Source organism: Lissotriton helveticus, chromosome 5_1, assembly GCF_964261635.1.
Source record: "Lissotriton helveticus chromosome 5_1, aLisHel1.1, whole genome shotgun sequence".
Taxonomy (NCBI): Eukaryota; Metazoa; Chordata; class Amphibia; order Caudata; family Salamandridae; genus Lissotriton; species Lissotriton helveticus.
The window spans coordinates 114,866,856-114,883,581 of NC_136065.1; the positions used below are offsets into that span (position 1 = coordinate 114,866,856).

General features: G+C 43.9%; 1 protein-coding gene across 5 annotated transcripts in view; it reads left to right on the plus strand.

Moving 5' to 3' along the window:
• Window positions 1-16,726, plus strand: part of DENND1A (DENN domain containing 1A) — a 1,341,914-nt gene that overhangs the window by 379,174 nt on the left and 946,014 nt on the right. For all 5 annotated transcript variants that reach the window (XM_078641835.1, XM_078641836.1, XM_078641838.1 and 2 more), the window contains exon 4: window positions 1,184-1,233. In XM_078641835.1, coding sequence (XP_078497961.1) covers window positions 1,184-1,233 — 50 coding nt within the window. The remainder of the gene's footprint in view (window positions 1-1,183; window positions 1,234-16,726) is intronic.

Sequence of the window (16,726 nt, forward strand, 5' to 3'; positions counted from 1 at the left end):
ACCGGCCCATTTAAAGCACTGATTGCCGCTCAACTTCAGTTTCTCAACTGTCCAAAAACAGCTCATAATTTTAGGTCTAGTGAAACCAAGACCTTTTGATTTGCATACACTGATTGTTATGTATAATATACTTCTGGGGCTTTCAGCATCCATTGGTCTGTTCGTGTGTCATTCACAGTTTTGTTCAGCCCACCACGGCATGGGGCACAGGGTCTGCCCACTTCAGCCACCGGCTGTCCTCTGTGAGTGATGCCATTCTGCTCCTGGACAGGGTACACTTTTAAACACAATGAACTTCCCGTGTGTAGTTTTACCCAAAAAAATTCTTTAACTTCAGCAAAGTGAGAACCTGAAGTCTGCAGCCAGCGCCAGACCTGTTGGCTTTGACAGTGCTTGTTTCGTTTCTTTAATGTGCTAGAATGTAACGCTGTGATAACAAGGAGGGCGTTTGTGTTTCGAGAGTTATTCTTTTACTGGTAACATTTATTCTAAGATGGTTTTAGGAGAATTTGGTAATTGGCTCCTTTCTGTGGTGGGCAGGTGTTACCTACGGCTCGTGCGTTTATTTACTAAAAATAATACATATATTTTAGTTATTAAAAAGACCAGAATCGCACCAAAATGCAGAGAGGGTAGCAGTGTGTGTTTGCCAGTCTTGTAACACTTCTCAGCCGTGCAACAAGACGACACCACCCGCGAGGCCCCCGGGTCGCGTCTTCAGCCCTGCCTGCCCTGTTGATGTCGCGGAGCGGTGTCTATTCCCACAGCCGCCGTCTCTAGGTAACCGATGCAAGCGGTGCCAGCAGGGGCATCCTTGCCAGGGCAGACCCATGTGCCTGCCTGCGTGCGCCGTCATCCATATGGCCCGGGAGGAGAACGTCCCTGGAGGGGTGTTAACACTCGTTGAGCCCTCCCCTCCCCCCTCGACAGAGCCCAGTCACTCATCCCTGCTCAGATGTGAAGTTTGTTTCCTCTTTTTTATTATTTTTTTTTTATCTCAAATGAAATGTGGTTTGTTTTATTTTCTGGGGTGGGGGAGGGTGGGTGTTTGTATGTATATATATATATGTGAATGTATATGTATAGATTCGGTGCAATAATCCACGTTTATTACGCTGGTGTACTTAATGTTGCATTTATAGCTCCCAGCAGATTTCTAAATGATCTCTCTTTCTCTCCACAGGAAGTTCTGCAGACTTTGAGCAAGTTTTGTTTCCCCTTCTACGCCGACAGGTAGTGTCAGATTTTTCAAACTTTACTAGAGCGAAAAAAAAGTGTCTGTAAAACTGCTAGAGCCGATAAAAACCATTCCGCACTTAATGTCCTGTCTCTTTAAGTGTGATTTAAGACGCCCATGTACGGGTTATGGGCGCAGTATCCCCTTTCCTGGGGATTTAGTAGGCTTCGTCAAAAGTTTAAAAGTTACAAGGGCCTTGACTGTTTTTGGCACACCTTTCGCAACCCTGCTCCGGGGCCGGTTCTAGGAATTTTGGGGCCCTGGACACAAAGGGAATGTGGAAGGCTCCTCTAATCTGCGTAGAACGTGACATCACAGGAAGTGACATCACAGGAAGTGCCATTAATTTGCCCGTTACTCTTCTGGCATCTGTGAAGCATTTTTGCACGAAGCAACTTTGCTGATGGTGGTATGAGTAAAGCAATAAAAAATAATAATAGCCCTAAAAAAAACAGGCCTTTGTGTTTTGAAGCTGCATTAAGTGGAACTGTATTAGTCACACTGGGTGGGAAAGCTTGGCTCGGGTTTATGCAAAATTTATATCTGTATTCCAATGATACAACATGTTTCCTGGTTAACATGTTATTACCTGGACCTCTGGAATTATGCAGCAGGGAGTACAAACTTTTGCGCCAGGGGAACGACCAAATTATGTGGCAAGAAAAGGCAAATTATGCAGCATAGTAATACATATTTTGTGATAGAATTACCTAATTATTTTGTAATTTGTACAGATAAAACTATCTGCACAAAGGTTTCACCTTATTACTACATGTTCGACTCCGAAACATAGCAATAGGCAACAGAACAGTGACCAGTCACCCTTCGGGAGAAGCCTAGAGGCTGCAGCAGTGAACAAGTAGCATGGGAAACTGGTTTGAATCACTGCCTTAGTTCAGTAATCCCAGCAAATCCCAGAAATTCTTTCTGCTGAAAAAGACTCCTAACACAGCCTGCGTCTGTTGCAAAGGCTGTCATGTTCTTGTGCCAGTTATGCACTTTGTATACCTTTCTAACACAAAATGTGGATTCTACATGGCACCTGTGCATCCTCCAAGAATTAAGCACTAATCATTAATATTTGATGTCAGATAGATACCCATCTATTGGCTGAATTGCGCAGTGTGAAACTGGAAGATCTGGGATTAATCCCGGCTTCCCTACTTGACCAAATTGTGTGATCCTAGGCAATTTATTTATTTCATCAAGCCTCCTTTTTGTTCATGTTCACATATAAGTGCTTCTCCAAATACATGGGTTTCATTTCTGTGCAGTACAAAAAACTATCCTTTGTTAGATTTAATAAACTATAATTGTGTTCATATTTATTTAATTTATTTAAGGAATTTGTAGAGCGCAGCTGTCACCTTACAGGTATCCTGGCGCTAAGGCTTCACAAGGTAGGAGCGGTGAGCACAATTGTGTAATTACAATCTAGCCCACGTGTACACATGACCCCTGATTTGCAGGAATGTGTCTAAGTTCATCTTTTAAAATGATCACTTTTAATAATTACATCTCAATACAGAGATCCAGTATGCTGTACTAGGGTTAAACTCTTCTGAGATTTAAAGAAATACATTTTTTTTTAATTTTGAAGATTTTTTTTCTCATAGTGTTACATGATGCTTGTTGCATTATTTAGATGCCAACCGTGGGCTCTTGGCTTGCCCACCACTGGTAGGAAGCTTCAGCATAAAGAACTGATAGGGCCTTATGCTCAGGGAAGTAATCGTGATGGGCGAGCCGCTAAGGGCTCAAGCCAGATGCCCGGCTCTTGCACATCTTGAGGTTCTCTTGGACCCGCGAGCCCAAAACGAGCTGAGCTTTCATATATTCTGTGTACCACCCACGCTCTATTCTCATGTGCCAAGAATTAAAAACAAAACAATAACCTTCACTGTGAAAGCAGGAGAGAGAAAGAGTTACCCATCTCGTGGCTGAACTGCACAATCAAAAAACAGAAAATCTATGGTCAATCCCGTTTCACTGCTTGACCAAAGTGTTTGATCTTGGGCAAATATTTTCTTTCACTGTGCCTTCTCTTGCTTCATAATCACTTAAGAGCACTTTGACATTTTGGGAGTTTAGGATGTGCGCTCTACAAAGATCTCTCTTGTGTTTGATTTAATAGACCATAATGTTGCCAATTTTATAATAAGAATCTAGGCAACATATATGGTGTGCATGAGAACTGACTTGCCTCTTAGTTCACTGTTCATGTTGATAGCACTGCCCTGCAAAACTCACCCTGGAGGCCAGCTACTAGGGGACATTCTCCTGGACTCCTACGAGCAACCTTGAGTCCACTTTGGACCCCCGGGAGGAGATCGGCCCCCCACACAGCGATACAAACCCAGACTAGGCTCATAGCGAGTGAACACTTCTTGTACCCTACCTCTACTCTTTCTCTCCTTTCTTCTCTCTTCTTGCTATCCTGTCTCTATTTTTTTCCAGCTAGTCAACACAGGGGGGACCAGCTGGACGTCTACAAAACAGTATCATGTAATTTCTGTAATACCAACTACGTTTATCTGGAAACCTTAACGAAAATGCGATTGTACTTGTTTTGTAAAAAAATAAAAATAAATACCTTGAAAAAAAAAAACTATAATTTTAAATAAATGCTTTTCTGGTCTGCTAATGTGAAACAGTTCCCCAGGTTAAAGAAATACACTTTTTTTTTTAAATTTTGAAGAGCATCTATCCCTTCCTCTGCGTCTCACTGCCATGGTGTAGTGCTGCGAGGCCTAGGGGAGGGAATTACACTCTCCTGATGCTCTGAGCCATGGGCCAGTGCTGAGAGGCCGAGGGAAGATCGCCGCCACTCCTGGACCTCGAAGCATTACACAACGACTGCACAGCCCAGGGGGGAGGAGACCTCGCCTGGGCCTCACAGCCATGGAGTAGCGCCCCTCACCTGGGCCTCGCAGCCATTGTGTAGTGCTGCGAGGCCCAGGAGAAGGGGCCCTCTTCCTTAGGCATCGTAGCTATGGTGTAGTGCTGTGAAGCCCAGGACAGGGCAGCGCTGGATCATTGCTTCGAAGCACAGGAGAGGGTGGCCCCTCCGTTGGGTCTCTCATCCTTGGTAGCCAAGACAACAATATGAAACACAAGAGAGAAATCACTGCCCCACCCCTTGCATTCGACCACCCGCCTCCAAACCTTGTACCCAAAAAGCAAATGAGTTTGGGGGCACAAGAGGAGCAAGCAGGCATAGATGGGTGAAGCTGTGGGCTGTGTCGCGTGTTCCCTTTTTTAAAGGGGAGTGCACCCCCCCCCCCCCCCCCCCCCGGGCTGCCTGCCACCTATGCCTTGTGCTAGTCCGGCCCCACACAATTGCATTTGTGTTTCTCTTTTGGCCTGGGGTGCATTTAAAATTTGGATTTGGTATTACAGGCATTTCTCAATAAATGTGTGATCTTTCGAATACTACGTGTGTGTGCACCGCAGGCGTGCATACTACATCACACAAGTAGGGACCTATATATATCAACAACCTTTCGCACAATAGTAGCTTGATTTGTCTAATATTTCACACCTATATATTCGTAAAATATTTACCTATATCGGTTCTGTGTGTGATACTTATTAAGGACACATATTTTGTTTTACACTCAAAAGTCTACTTTATTTTATGCATACATTGATGGTGGCCAGGTTACAGTAAAATCAACACTTTTCACAACATCAGGGTTGCATGCAGGAACATGTATTTGCTCGTGGGAACACCAAGGGAGATATTGTTTACCATCATATCTTTATGTTTATCTGAGGTAACACTGAGAAGTGTTTATGTTTTTGGGTACTTGTGAATGAACACTAAGCCCCAATGTGGGACTTCCCTCAATTTATTGTCGAAATAGCAGGCAGATCATTGGCAGCCTTGTCTGCAGTATTGGACACATTTCCAGAAATGTACCTCGAATTACCAGCAGAAATGCTTCAGCTGGTCATTACCACAGAACTCCCTGTCAGCAAGAGGCTGCCGGAGACATTTCTGGAAATCAAGGGGTGTGTGAGGTACTATGGACAAAGTTCTGCTTATGCCAATAAGTGTTAGCAATGGCCAGAAGGGATCACAAATCCAGTGTCCTATTACTTTACAACTTTTCACTTTGGAGTGTTACCAACGTACTGAATGTATTGAGTAAATAAGGCACAAAGTCTTCAGCCAGCCCTGAAAATAATATGAATTTATTGTTTGTTTTTGAAAATGTATCGAGCTGAATGTGCAAGGTGTATTCGATCATGTTAAAATATTCAGAACAATGAAAACAGAGGAAACGTTCTGGTTTGCAAAACTATGATTTTCGTTTTTTGCAGCCAGCACATAGAAAAGCATGCAGAGTCTCCCCCAGAATGCCTCAGATATTCAGAATGGCGGCCCTGGGCCCCTGCAAGAAGTATTGTTGCTTCTTCAAGTGCAGACAGACCTGGTCTTTGATGCTGGGGCCAGAACCATCTTCACCCCTGACTCGCGGCTCTGCGGTTGGTCCCAGGTCCAACAGATGGACCACTGTTGCAGTCCCTATTCTCTCAGTATTCTCCCTGGGTTGCACCCCCAGGCATTTAAGGGATCAGCCTTATTATTCTCTTCCTCCTATTTTTAATCCATGCTTGGGTGAGGGTCCACCCTCCCTCAGGGCTCCAGCATATGGTCCTTCTTTGGTTTTATTCAGAGGCGGGATCTTCAGCCAAGGGAGGCAAGATCTGCGGCACAAAGGCCCCCAGGTCCAAGAGGAGCACCCTCAGCCCGCGTCACTTCACCTACGATGAAGCCGTTCGACAGGCTCTCAGGGCTCTCCATCACTCTCTGTGTCGCTCGGTGCCCTGCCACTGGTCCCTGGTAGTTCTAGAATCCCTGATCCAGGTAGCCATTCCCTACCTCCCATCGCAGGACTTGGGCCACCTGAACCATCCTTGATGTCCATCTGGTGATGCAGGACGTATGACATTACAACGCATGTTTTTACATAGCATGCCTTTACAACGCTGTTTTTACAACGCATGCCTTTACAACGCATAGTGCTTTGGGGCGCTGGATAGTGAATAGTTTAATTTACTATTCCAACTCCAGTCCCCGTGGATAGTAGGGAAGGTGTTGGATAGTAAATTAAACCTATTCCCTATCCTAGAGCGCCCCCCAGCGCAATGCGTTGTAATGGTTTGCGTTGTAAAAGTTGCGTCGTAAAGGCACTGCGTGGTAAAAGTTGCGTTGTAAAGGATGTTTCCCGGTGATGGAGGATGCAGAATTAATTTATTCCTTTATCTTGTCGAATCTGCCACAAATCTTAAATTTCTAGAATCCTGTTGGTCCTCTCTCTGATTCCTTGCAATTTTTCTTCATATATCTTCTGCTATGTTGTCAATCGCGTGATGTATAAATACGGGTTTGTATGCAATGATTTTCGCCCATCTGTTCGTTAAACCAGAAATCTGCTTGATTCTTCCGAACATCCTTCTTCTGTCAGAGAAAAAACATCCTACCCATTATTCAGGTCCCAGAAGACCAGGAACATTGTATTCTGGGAGGAGGCCACACCTATCCTCTCCAGAAAACCACCCATAGCCTCCAAAAGACTGACTTTCATTACACAGTAACCTATACCAAATCACAGTTCCACAATTGCACACAGTGCCCCCTTCCTGCCAACATGGCCATGCGCCACCATTTGCCCATAAACCATGCATGCTCTATACTGTTTACAGCTTTACACATAAGCTTTGAACTGTGACTATTATCTCTGAATTTGCAATCTCTGTACTGGCTCCAGGTGGAGTAAAGGTCAACATTCATAGCTGTGCTCCTGTCCAAAAACTCTTACATCTGTAGCTCTCATTCTACAAACTGTGCTCTAAACCCTCCTGTCTGATCTGTAACCAGTGGCAACTCCTCTGCAATGGCGGAGGAGCAATGCCTCACTGGCTCAGAGCCAGCAGCTGAAAAATTAAACAATATTTGTTTTATTGATTCATTTTTCAGCTGCTGGCTGAGCCAGCGTGTGTAGACAGGGACCAGGCCGGGCCATGGCAGATGGGCCAGAGTGCCGGCCAAACAGACATGCGCGGTTAGGTTTCTCCAATCCAGCTGTGTTGGAGAAACAGCACAGAGCATTAAACAGGCCAATCCCAGTGCTGCTCTCATGATTGGTAGTAGCATGAGAGCAGCACAGGGATTCGATGGGGAGGCTCTGATGCTGTCACAGGGACTGCTGGGAGCAGAAAGCAGAGGAGCACCGAGGCGCGAGGCGGCCGGCAGCATGAGGTAAGGTTTATAATGCACTCCCCTGCACCCCTTTAGCCACCACTGTCTGTAACATGAGGTAAATAGAACGAAAATGGAGGAAAAACTGCAAGGACACAAGGCCACATCCTGCCAGAAACCTGGAGATTCTGCCATGGTCACTGTCTACTGAGCCCCTGCTCAGGAATAAAATGACTGTCATCCTTTAAATAAAACAATCCTTTGGGGCCTACCCATCCTATGTTGAAGGTACCAGACTCCATTACCACTGAGCTGCCAATCCTTCACTCACCTAATGACTGTGACCACCATCTCCATGCAGATTCTGTGCTATGGAGAGCTTGGCCAACCACGGATGCCACATACCTGGAAACTACTGTCAGACACTTCTGGACACCGGGTCGAATTGAGATACCCTACCCTACTTCCCCAAAACATAGAAGACCACGAGAATGTCCGCTAGCTAGAAGTGCCTTAACATTCAAGTAAAATTTCCCCTATAATCATTTTTTGTGACCACTCCCAAAAGCCTTTGTGTTCAGCGCACGGCACGAAAAGTCATAAATTGTATTTTGTTTGTGCCGAAAGCCTTCCCTTAATTCCAAGTTCTTGGTCCTGCAGAAAAACACACCAGAACTTCAGTTATTCCATATGCATGTCCTCCATCAGCTACTTTAACCCCTTACACGCTCGTGACGGAACCATTCCATAACGAGCCACTGTGGGGCTGTGCTGGTGACAGAATGGTTCCGTCACGGCTCGGCCGCGCGTGCGCGGCGCTGATTTTGCGCCTGCGCGGCGCATTCTATTGAGCGGGCGGGGCTGTGACGAAACCATTCCGTCACAAGCACAGCGCCACCGCGGTTGGTGACGGAGTTGCTCCATCACGAGCATGGTGGCGCCGCATGACCCCCCTCCCCACTAGCGCCACGGCGGAATTACCGCCGCGGCAAAGGGGTTAAAGAACCCCAGACATCCAGTTGTATACGAGGCCACGCACACTTTTCAAGTACATAAAAGATACCACTCCCGATGCACCCTCAATTGCGACTGACTAGTTGCATCACTGTCGTCGGAGGAGCTCCACTTAATTTTCAGAATCTTTGAGTGTGACACCACAACTATTTCCCTAGGACCTACATTAAATTGAGCCTAGTGCAACTTGTACTTGAAGCTGCTTCGTGATGTCTGACACAATATCCCTCAGCACTTGTGAGGAACTATGGATCTTAGCATGTATCCTTCAGATGATGCATCAGTGAAAATGAGCTCCCCTCCTTAACACATACACAACTGTGCCTGGGATGGCTACTACACACAAGTCTTAATGCTCCTTCTGACAGCCCTGCTGCCTGTCTGAAGACCGCCAGAACTCCCTTCGTGTTGCTGAACATTTGTTTATCCACTGCTTGCGGATATATATACATACCTGGATGACGTGACCCCTGTTAGTAGACCCCATGAGATTATTTTTCAATCTCACAATTTTAAGAGCTTTAGTTATAGAAACCTTCTAGTGTAAAATTATTTGATTTTTTTCTTCTCAATTTGGAAGCTTTCTAGTTTGTAGGTTTCAAGACAGTAGATACACAAAGACAAACCTGTGGCATTGTCACTGAGGCTCAAGTTCTAGACTGTTGCCCTGCCCCCCCCCCCCAGCATGAGGCAGAGGGAGGGACCAAATGAAAGGACCTATCCACATTTACGTTTGTAAATTGACCATCCATTACTTGCTAATATTCTAGGTTATAATTGTTTTTTCCCCAATTTTCCATTGCTTTTTTCACTTTCATAACTGAAAAATAACAAGAATAGATATGTATACTGGTATTACGTAAGACGTGCAAATAATCTGTAATATTTTGTAACTACATAAATGAACCACAGAATCCATAGAAATAAGAAATGGGCTCTGACTCTGAAGTTTTAGATGCACATCATTATGCTGCTTCTTTTTAAGAAAGGTTTTATATTATTTGGTCAGTTTCAAAACAAATGACCATATTACCGTACAAGGTAATTTCCACAGACACCCAGACATAGTTATTTCTGAAAATATTCAATAATAGATTTTCCACAGATGATTTTCAGCTGGTGGTCAATGATACTGCCCCATATTATTATTATATATATTTATAGAGCGCTGCTAATACCTATAAAGGTGTCCTGGCGCTAAGAACAAACTCGGCACTAGAACCATTAGCATTACTGAGGGAAGAGGCAGGGTTTCAGGGCTTTCGAAAATCAAGATGGTCGTCCATTAGCCGGCTGTAAGTTGGCAATGAATTCCAGAGACGGCTAGCCTGAAATGAAAAGGATCTTTCTCTGAAACCTACTTTTTTGAATTTGGGCACACAAAGTAACCTTAAGTTGTTTGGTAGTGACTGCATTTCAGTTGGAGGGTAAGAGGGCCCTTCTTGTGAAATGTCCTATGAGCCAATCAAAGAGACTTGAAAGTTGTACTTTTGTGTTCTGGGAGCCAATGCAATGTGACCAGGTCATCCGAAAAAGATGAATGGTAAGCCCTGCCCAAACCAGGCTTTGCGGCTGCCTGTTGAATGTGAGAAAGCCTTCAAAAAAAGCCTCAAGCTGCTTCTTCTCAACAAATATTGGGGTCCTTAATTATACTGAACGCTCTGTCCATTTACTCATTGCATTCCTCGACTCTCCCCCTCTTACTTCCTTTCCTATACTCTCTCTCCTTCTCTTTCTAACCCTCTCTATCTACTTATTCAACAGTCCTCTTCTCCTTTACTAGATATCTGAATAACTTTTTCCTTTTACACTCATAAGATTCCAGGGCCTTATCCTATGTTAATAAATTGCCCTATGTTAATCTGTTTCTTGATGTGTCATTTATCCTGTAAAGCGCTCTGATACTCTTGGGTCCAGTAGTGCTATATAAAACCTTTTAAATAAATAAATTAAATAAATAAATAAGCCAGGAGTGCCCAGATACTGTGAGTTGCAATAGTATGTCGACTGATAATTGTCGACTGAACAATAAGTCTTTTTGACTCCACTCCAGGCGTAGAAATGAGAGAATTTCCCTTAACACTCTGAGCAAACAAAAGCAAGATGCTAAAATTTTATTAACTTGGCTAGATAAGGAGAGATTACTCTCAAATTGAAATCCCAGATTTCGGAACAGCTGTCATTAGAAGTGGGGATTGGTTAGGTAGCCAGAAGTCTACAGAGAGGCAGCGAGGCACCGGTCCATTAGGACAGCATAGAATTTCTGTTTTATTAGCATAAAATGTTTATGCATCGTAACCGAGCCAGATCGTTATCTCTCACATGCATAGATAGAATGTCTCAAATGGGGATGACAAGTTGATATCAGCCGAGATGATAAGCTGTGTACCAACCGCTTAGTTCATGAAGAAAAGGCCATGGCTGTGAATAAGTTGAGCAACCACTTTCAGATAAATATTGTATCGAGTGTGAATCCGTGACAATCATTGAGGAACCCCTTGTCCCAGTTCTCTGATCTCAGACTCGAAAGGGGCCAGCCAGACTGCTTGCGGCTTAACGAAGAGATAGGAGATGCACCCTTTCCAAGGCTGATCGTTTATTCAGATTTCCTTTAACCTTCTCAATAGAATGGAGTTTGTCACCTATCAAATGTGGCAGATAGATCAAGCAGGACCAAGGCCACAAAGTCAACCCGGTCAACGGCTAATCTTCCATCACTGTCACCAAGGCCCATTTGGTATCGTAAGCGGGACAGAACCTGGATTGGGCAGCAGCAAGCAGGTAGTAGGCTGCTAGATAATCTTATGTGAAATGGTTGATATATTTCTCCAAGATTATTATGGAGTAAGATAGCAGGGAAATTGGTCGAAAGTTATCAAGAACTTCTTGGTATCAAGAGATGGTTTCTTGAGCAATGGCATCACTAGTGCCTTTATCCACCCAGCGGGTACCATCCCTGCAGAATGTGACAGATTACATAATGGCCAAATGGGCTCAGATACTATGCTGCCTGCCTCCAAACGTTAGGTGGTAAAGGTATTAGTGGGAAGCCTGAGCGTACAGCCATCGTAAGTAGCGCAAAATTCTCATTGTTGATGCGTGGAAATACGGTGATTTTTGGAATGCTGCTTGATGGTATAATAGCAAGATCAGATGCAGGAATATTGTCTGGCGCCTGTGATTGTTCTAGGGAATTCAGAGTATTCAGATTTTGTCTTAAAAAATTGAGGCATATCCACACAAAGATTGTAAGTAGGGACAATTGCTTGAGAGGTACTCGCGGGGTTGGCTAAGTTACAAGCAATGGAAAATACAGTCCGTACGGGGTTAGAGCTATCCGGGATTTTGGTGGCATAAAAACGGGCTCTAGCTACACTGAAGCTGACCTTAATTGTTATGGTGAATCTTGGAAATCAAGAAACACCAATAGGCACTGGAAACAATTGCCACATTGGATTGAGAATGGCCCCAGGAATCAGAGACTGAAATGTTCATCCTTTTTCCCACACACTTATTTCATCTGTCAAAGTTTAACTGTAAATATCCAAAACTAACACTGTCTACATCAGATCAGATCAATAATCCATAAGAAGCAGATAAATGGCATATAGTCTAGAGCATTTTCAGACGGTGGTGTTCTAAATTGTGGAAGTAGAACCAGATCTAAATAAAATGGTATCTTCTTTAAGGTGATAAGCACCTCAGTGCTGTATTTAAGGCATAACCCCCATTGGCTCTACATTTAAGAAGTTAAACTTCCTAGTGGTAGAGGGTGCTTCATCTTTTCTTCTCTCCACCCTCTTCCACACCATCGTAAAGGTTCTGAAGGTATGGAGGTCTGGTCATAAAAAGAGTGATATCTGAAGGGGCTCTACACCATCTCCATACAAAACAATAATTCTTTACTCATCACAGTTGACTAAAGTGGACTTTCTGGAACAGAGTTAAAATCACTCTGTACAGTTCTAGCAGTGTAATACGTGCTAGACATTCCCCGGATGGTGATAAATGTATGCACCCAACAGTGCATCTTGCCTGCTTCAGTGAAGTGAGGAGAACCTTGCTGCTAATCTGATTTAACACTTCTAATCTAACAAAGGGGCACGATTTCATTGCCTTCTGTCAAGAAAGCACATGATAGCAGACGCGTTATGATGGTAGATTTGTTTCACAGGTAGCAAAAAAGCCTTAATATTTTAGTGAATTTCTGCATTTCTCTTAGCTCAAATTTAAAACAATGTGCAAAAAATAGATCAGCTAAACAGAACAATGGAATTATTATTGCACTTTGTTATCATATGCGAGGAATACGTTCTTATGTTGCTGCTTTTGCTAATGTGAAGCATTAGAGTTGGGGCGGGTGGACACACTGGGAAAGTACCACCTATTTATCCTAATTTCAGTCCCCTTTCTTCCCTCCTTTTTGGCCCACGACATTTTTCTTTCGTACATTTTTGGAGTTTTTTTTATTTTGAAATGTGTTTCTATTACACAAATCGCCTTGGACCACACCCAAAGTGTGAATAAAACTATAAATCTAAAAAACAAAATGGCAGACTTTTTTAGTTTCTTAAAGCATAATACACAAATGCTGTATAAATTAACTGAAAAATTAAACAATACGGTGACAAACACATGGGTCAGATGAACCAATATAAACACAGGCAGGTTACAAAACATAAATTTATGTACAATCTCCATACATATATTTTCCCACTTAGACTTTACCCAATTTGCCTAAATGCTATTATCTTCAAGTATACGATTTGTCACCCAGATCTTTAAACCACTAACTCGTTTTTAGATGCTTTGGATTTCATAGAAGATGGACTTGTCCTGATACTACTATTGACATTTAATTCCAAATGTGATTCAACTTCTGTGCCTTGAAAATGTGTTTGGCGTGTTGGTACGAGGCAGTCCAAAATCATTTACGAAATTTTTGCCATGCTATTGAAAAATGTTTCTTAAAACCATTCAATGTTTGAAGAGCGCAATATATTCAAATGGGTGCCTCAAGACTCATGGTCACTCAGGCCCTCTTCTCCAGCTGACTGGACTACGGCAACGCTCTCTATGCAGAATTCCCAGCTTACCCCCCACCCCTGCGATAACACCATACACAATGGCGCAGCTAGTCTGCCATGGATCTCCCTATATGAACACACATCAGCTCCTACCTCTGGAAATTCTACTCTCTTCGTGTACAGAAAAGATGCCAGTTCAAACTCCTTATCCAGGCATACAAGGCCCTAGACAACCGCAGACCCGCTTACTTTAATCACCGCCTGCACTTCCTTCAGCTCACCGGATTCCTCTGGTTCCCTTTCTCTAACCCTCCTCTCCCGCATCCGATGTAGCAGATGCTGCGATCACTCTTCTCCTACCTAGCAGCGAAGACATGGAACAAGCTACCCTTTCATCTCTGGACCGCCCCATCTCTTCCAGAGTTCCAAAAGTCCCAGAAGACATGACTATTCGGCAAACACCTGGACCCTGCCAGTGCCTGCATACCCTCACAGGTGACAAGATGCACTCTACAAATTTACGATTGATTGAGCGATCACATATTCCGTGTTCCTTCTACAGTAGTATCATTGTGAGTTTAACAGAAACTTTCATGCAAAAGCCTCTGACCTATATTTTCCAAAGCAGGACTTAATAATTCTGTTCAAATACAATGATAATTAATCTTCCCAAATGGATACGATCATGTGTTAACAACATTTAAAAACCAAAGATTTCTCATTATTCCACGAATCAAACAAAAAAACATGTGGGAATGATTCATAAGTCTCTATCCTTGGCTAAATATATGGTAGAGTGCTTACAAAAATGTGGCTATGTATAATAGAATGCACATTTGATAATGTTGATGACATAGAAGATAAATGAATAGAATTAAGAATTGCTTTTAAAACTTTCCAGACTCTATTAAACTGTCAACTAACTGAAACGATTAGAATGAATTAATAACTGGTGTAAATATAATACAAAATGTAGTTTTATCCAGTTATTCTGTTACTGGAAAGATAAGCAACGATTTGTGTACGCCTTTAGTTGTAAGTGATTAATTTCAGTCCACTCACGCATGCTTCATACCAAAGAAAGTTGGGGATCTTTTTTGAGAAGACAGACATATATTTCTATGTGCCAACTAAATCTCTATGTCAAGGACTTTATGATTCACATTCTCGTGGTTGGAAAATGATGCATCTAACGGAGACTTCTAGCCACAGATTCCTTACTTTAGAATTATCCCCAGGCATCAGACTGAATCTTGAAATGTTTTGTGAGCAGTACCCCTGTGCATCGGTATGTTGCATTGTTCACCTTCCCATGGTGCCGTTGGTCTCATCCGCCTTGTAAGTGACATGCCCCGTTCTTATATAGGCATTCGCCTTAGCATGCTGACATCAGTCATTGCAGACCCTGAGAGAAATACCCCCAGTCAATTTTTGATTTTTGACTGACCTTTTTCGATTTTTTGTTAAGGACTTTTTGAGATTTTTCTCCTTGCCGCACCTGCCATCGGCAGATGCTGGTGATGGACACACATCTTGTTTGCTGCTGGTGGCACAAGTGAGACCATGATTGCCCCGCTATGCACCCCAATGCCTTGAGGGAGTGTTCATCCAAGCTCCTTGCTGCCCGACCTGTGACACCGTGGCAGTCTCGATCTCATATGAGAGGACGGACCATGGATCGGTCGCAGAGCCCAATATACAAGTTGCACTCAAAGTCGTCAGTTGAGTCCCACAAGCGCAAGGTCTTCCACTTCGTCCCGCCCATCGAAGTCAACTGACGAGATGAGGAAGCATCATCATTTGAGGCCGGGGTCCTCGTTTGAGCCTGCAGCTGGGCCAGCTCCAAACCTCATAAGTTTCTGGGAGCCGAAGCAACTCCTGCCCAACTCCCTGAGTTCTATGAAGCCATGTACCTCCTATTTGGGTGGATTGTTCCCGCTCGCACACCTTGGGCCCCACAGGTTCGGAAGGGGTCCCCACTGGTTCTCCGCAGCCGGCTCCGCCCTCAGCTCCATTCGGGCCCTTTGGATCCATAGATGGATCCAGCCACGCTGGTGCCAGTCATACCACCTTGGTCTTCCCCGGCGTCAGTCCCCATGCAGACACTCCCGGCACCATGTTCCCATTCTCATACCTATATTTGAAAAATAACAGCCTAGGCAATTAAACACAATAATTTTTCCACCAGGTCAAAAAATATATAGCAATGGACTACAGCTGCTTAAAAACATGTATTTATTAATTAATTAACATAAGATCGAATTTTCATGCCACCGATCTTACATAATTCTTTACTGTCCATAAAGTGTTAATTTATGTTTGCCAATCGTATCCCATGAAAAAACTTTTATATTTGCACTGTGATTTTAATGTGATATAATGAATCCTCATTTTTTTACTTATGTTAATTAATTAATAAATACATGTTTTTAAGCAGCTGTAGTCCATTGCTATATATTTTTTGACCTGGTGGAAAAATTATTGTGTTTAATTGCCTAGGCTGTTATTTTTCAAATATTTCTGTTTCCCTGACCTAGGAATTACGAATCCGTCTATTCAGGGGGTCCTTGTTACATAAACAACCCATTCTCATACCTGACACCGAGCTGGAGGAGCGCCGTCGGACTCAGACTCCGGTGCCGGCTGGAAGTATGATATCCAGGCCTGAGTCTGAGCTGTATTCTTATGGGCTGGCACTCAGGGAGGATTGGAAGGGGCTGCTGGACCCTGAAGTCCCTAGACCCTAACATGGACTAGTGTGAGGAATTGGTAGAGGCCAGCAGACTGGACACATCATCAGATACTGGCATGCTCTCTCCCCCTCCCATGGCTACAGAGGAGAGGGCTTATTTTGGTATGGTGGTGAGAAGGGCGTCTGAGGTCCTGGAACTTAGCATACACTCCGTTGCAATCAAGACTAACATCTTGACGGAGGTGCTTTTGCCGGGAGCGACGCCCCTCAGAACCACTTCTCCCATTTAATGAAGCCTCACGGTCATCCTGCTGGGGACTTGGTCCAACGCAGGATGCTCCTGTGAGCAGGATGATTGCCTCCCACCATCGCCCCTCCTCACGCAAATCCCTACCCTGGAGAGCTTGGTAGTCCAAGCCTCCACCTCCTATGTGAATCTTGGTGCATTCCCTACCACCCCTCCGGATAGGGAATCCAAGAGGCAGGACACCTTGGGAAAGAAAATGTTTTCTTCCACTAGCCTAGCACTGCGCTCAGTAAACTCACAT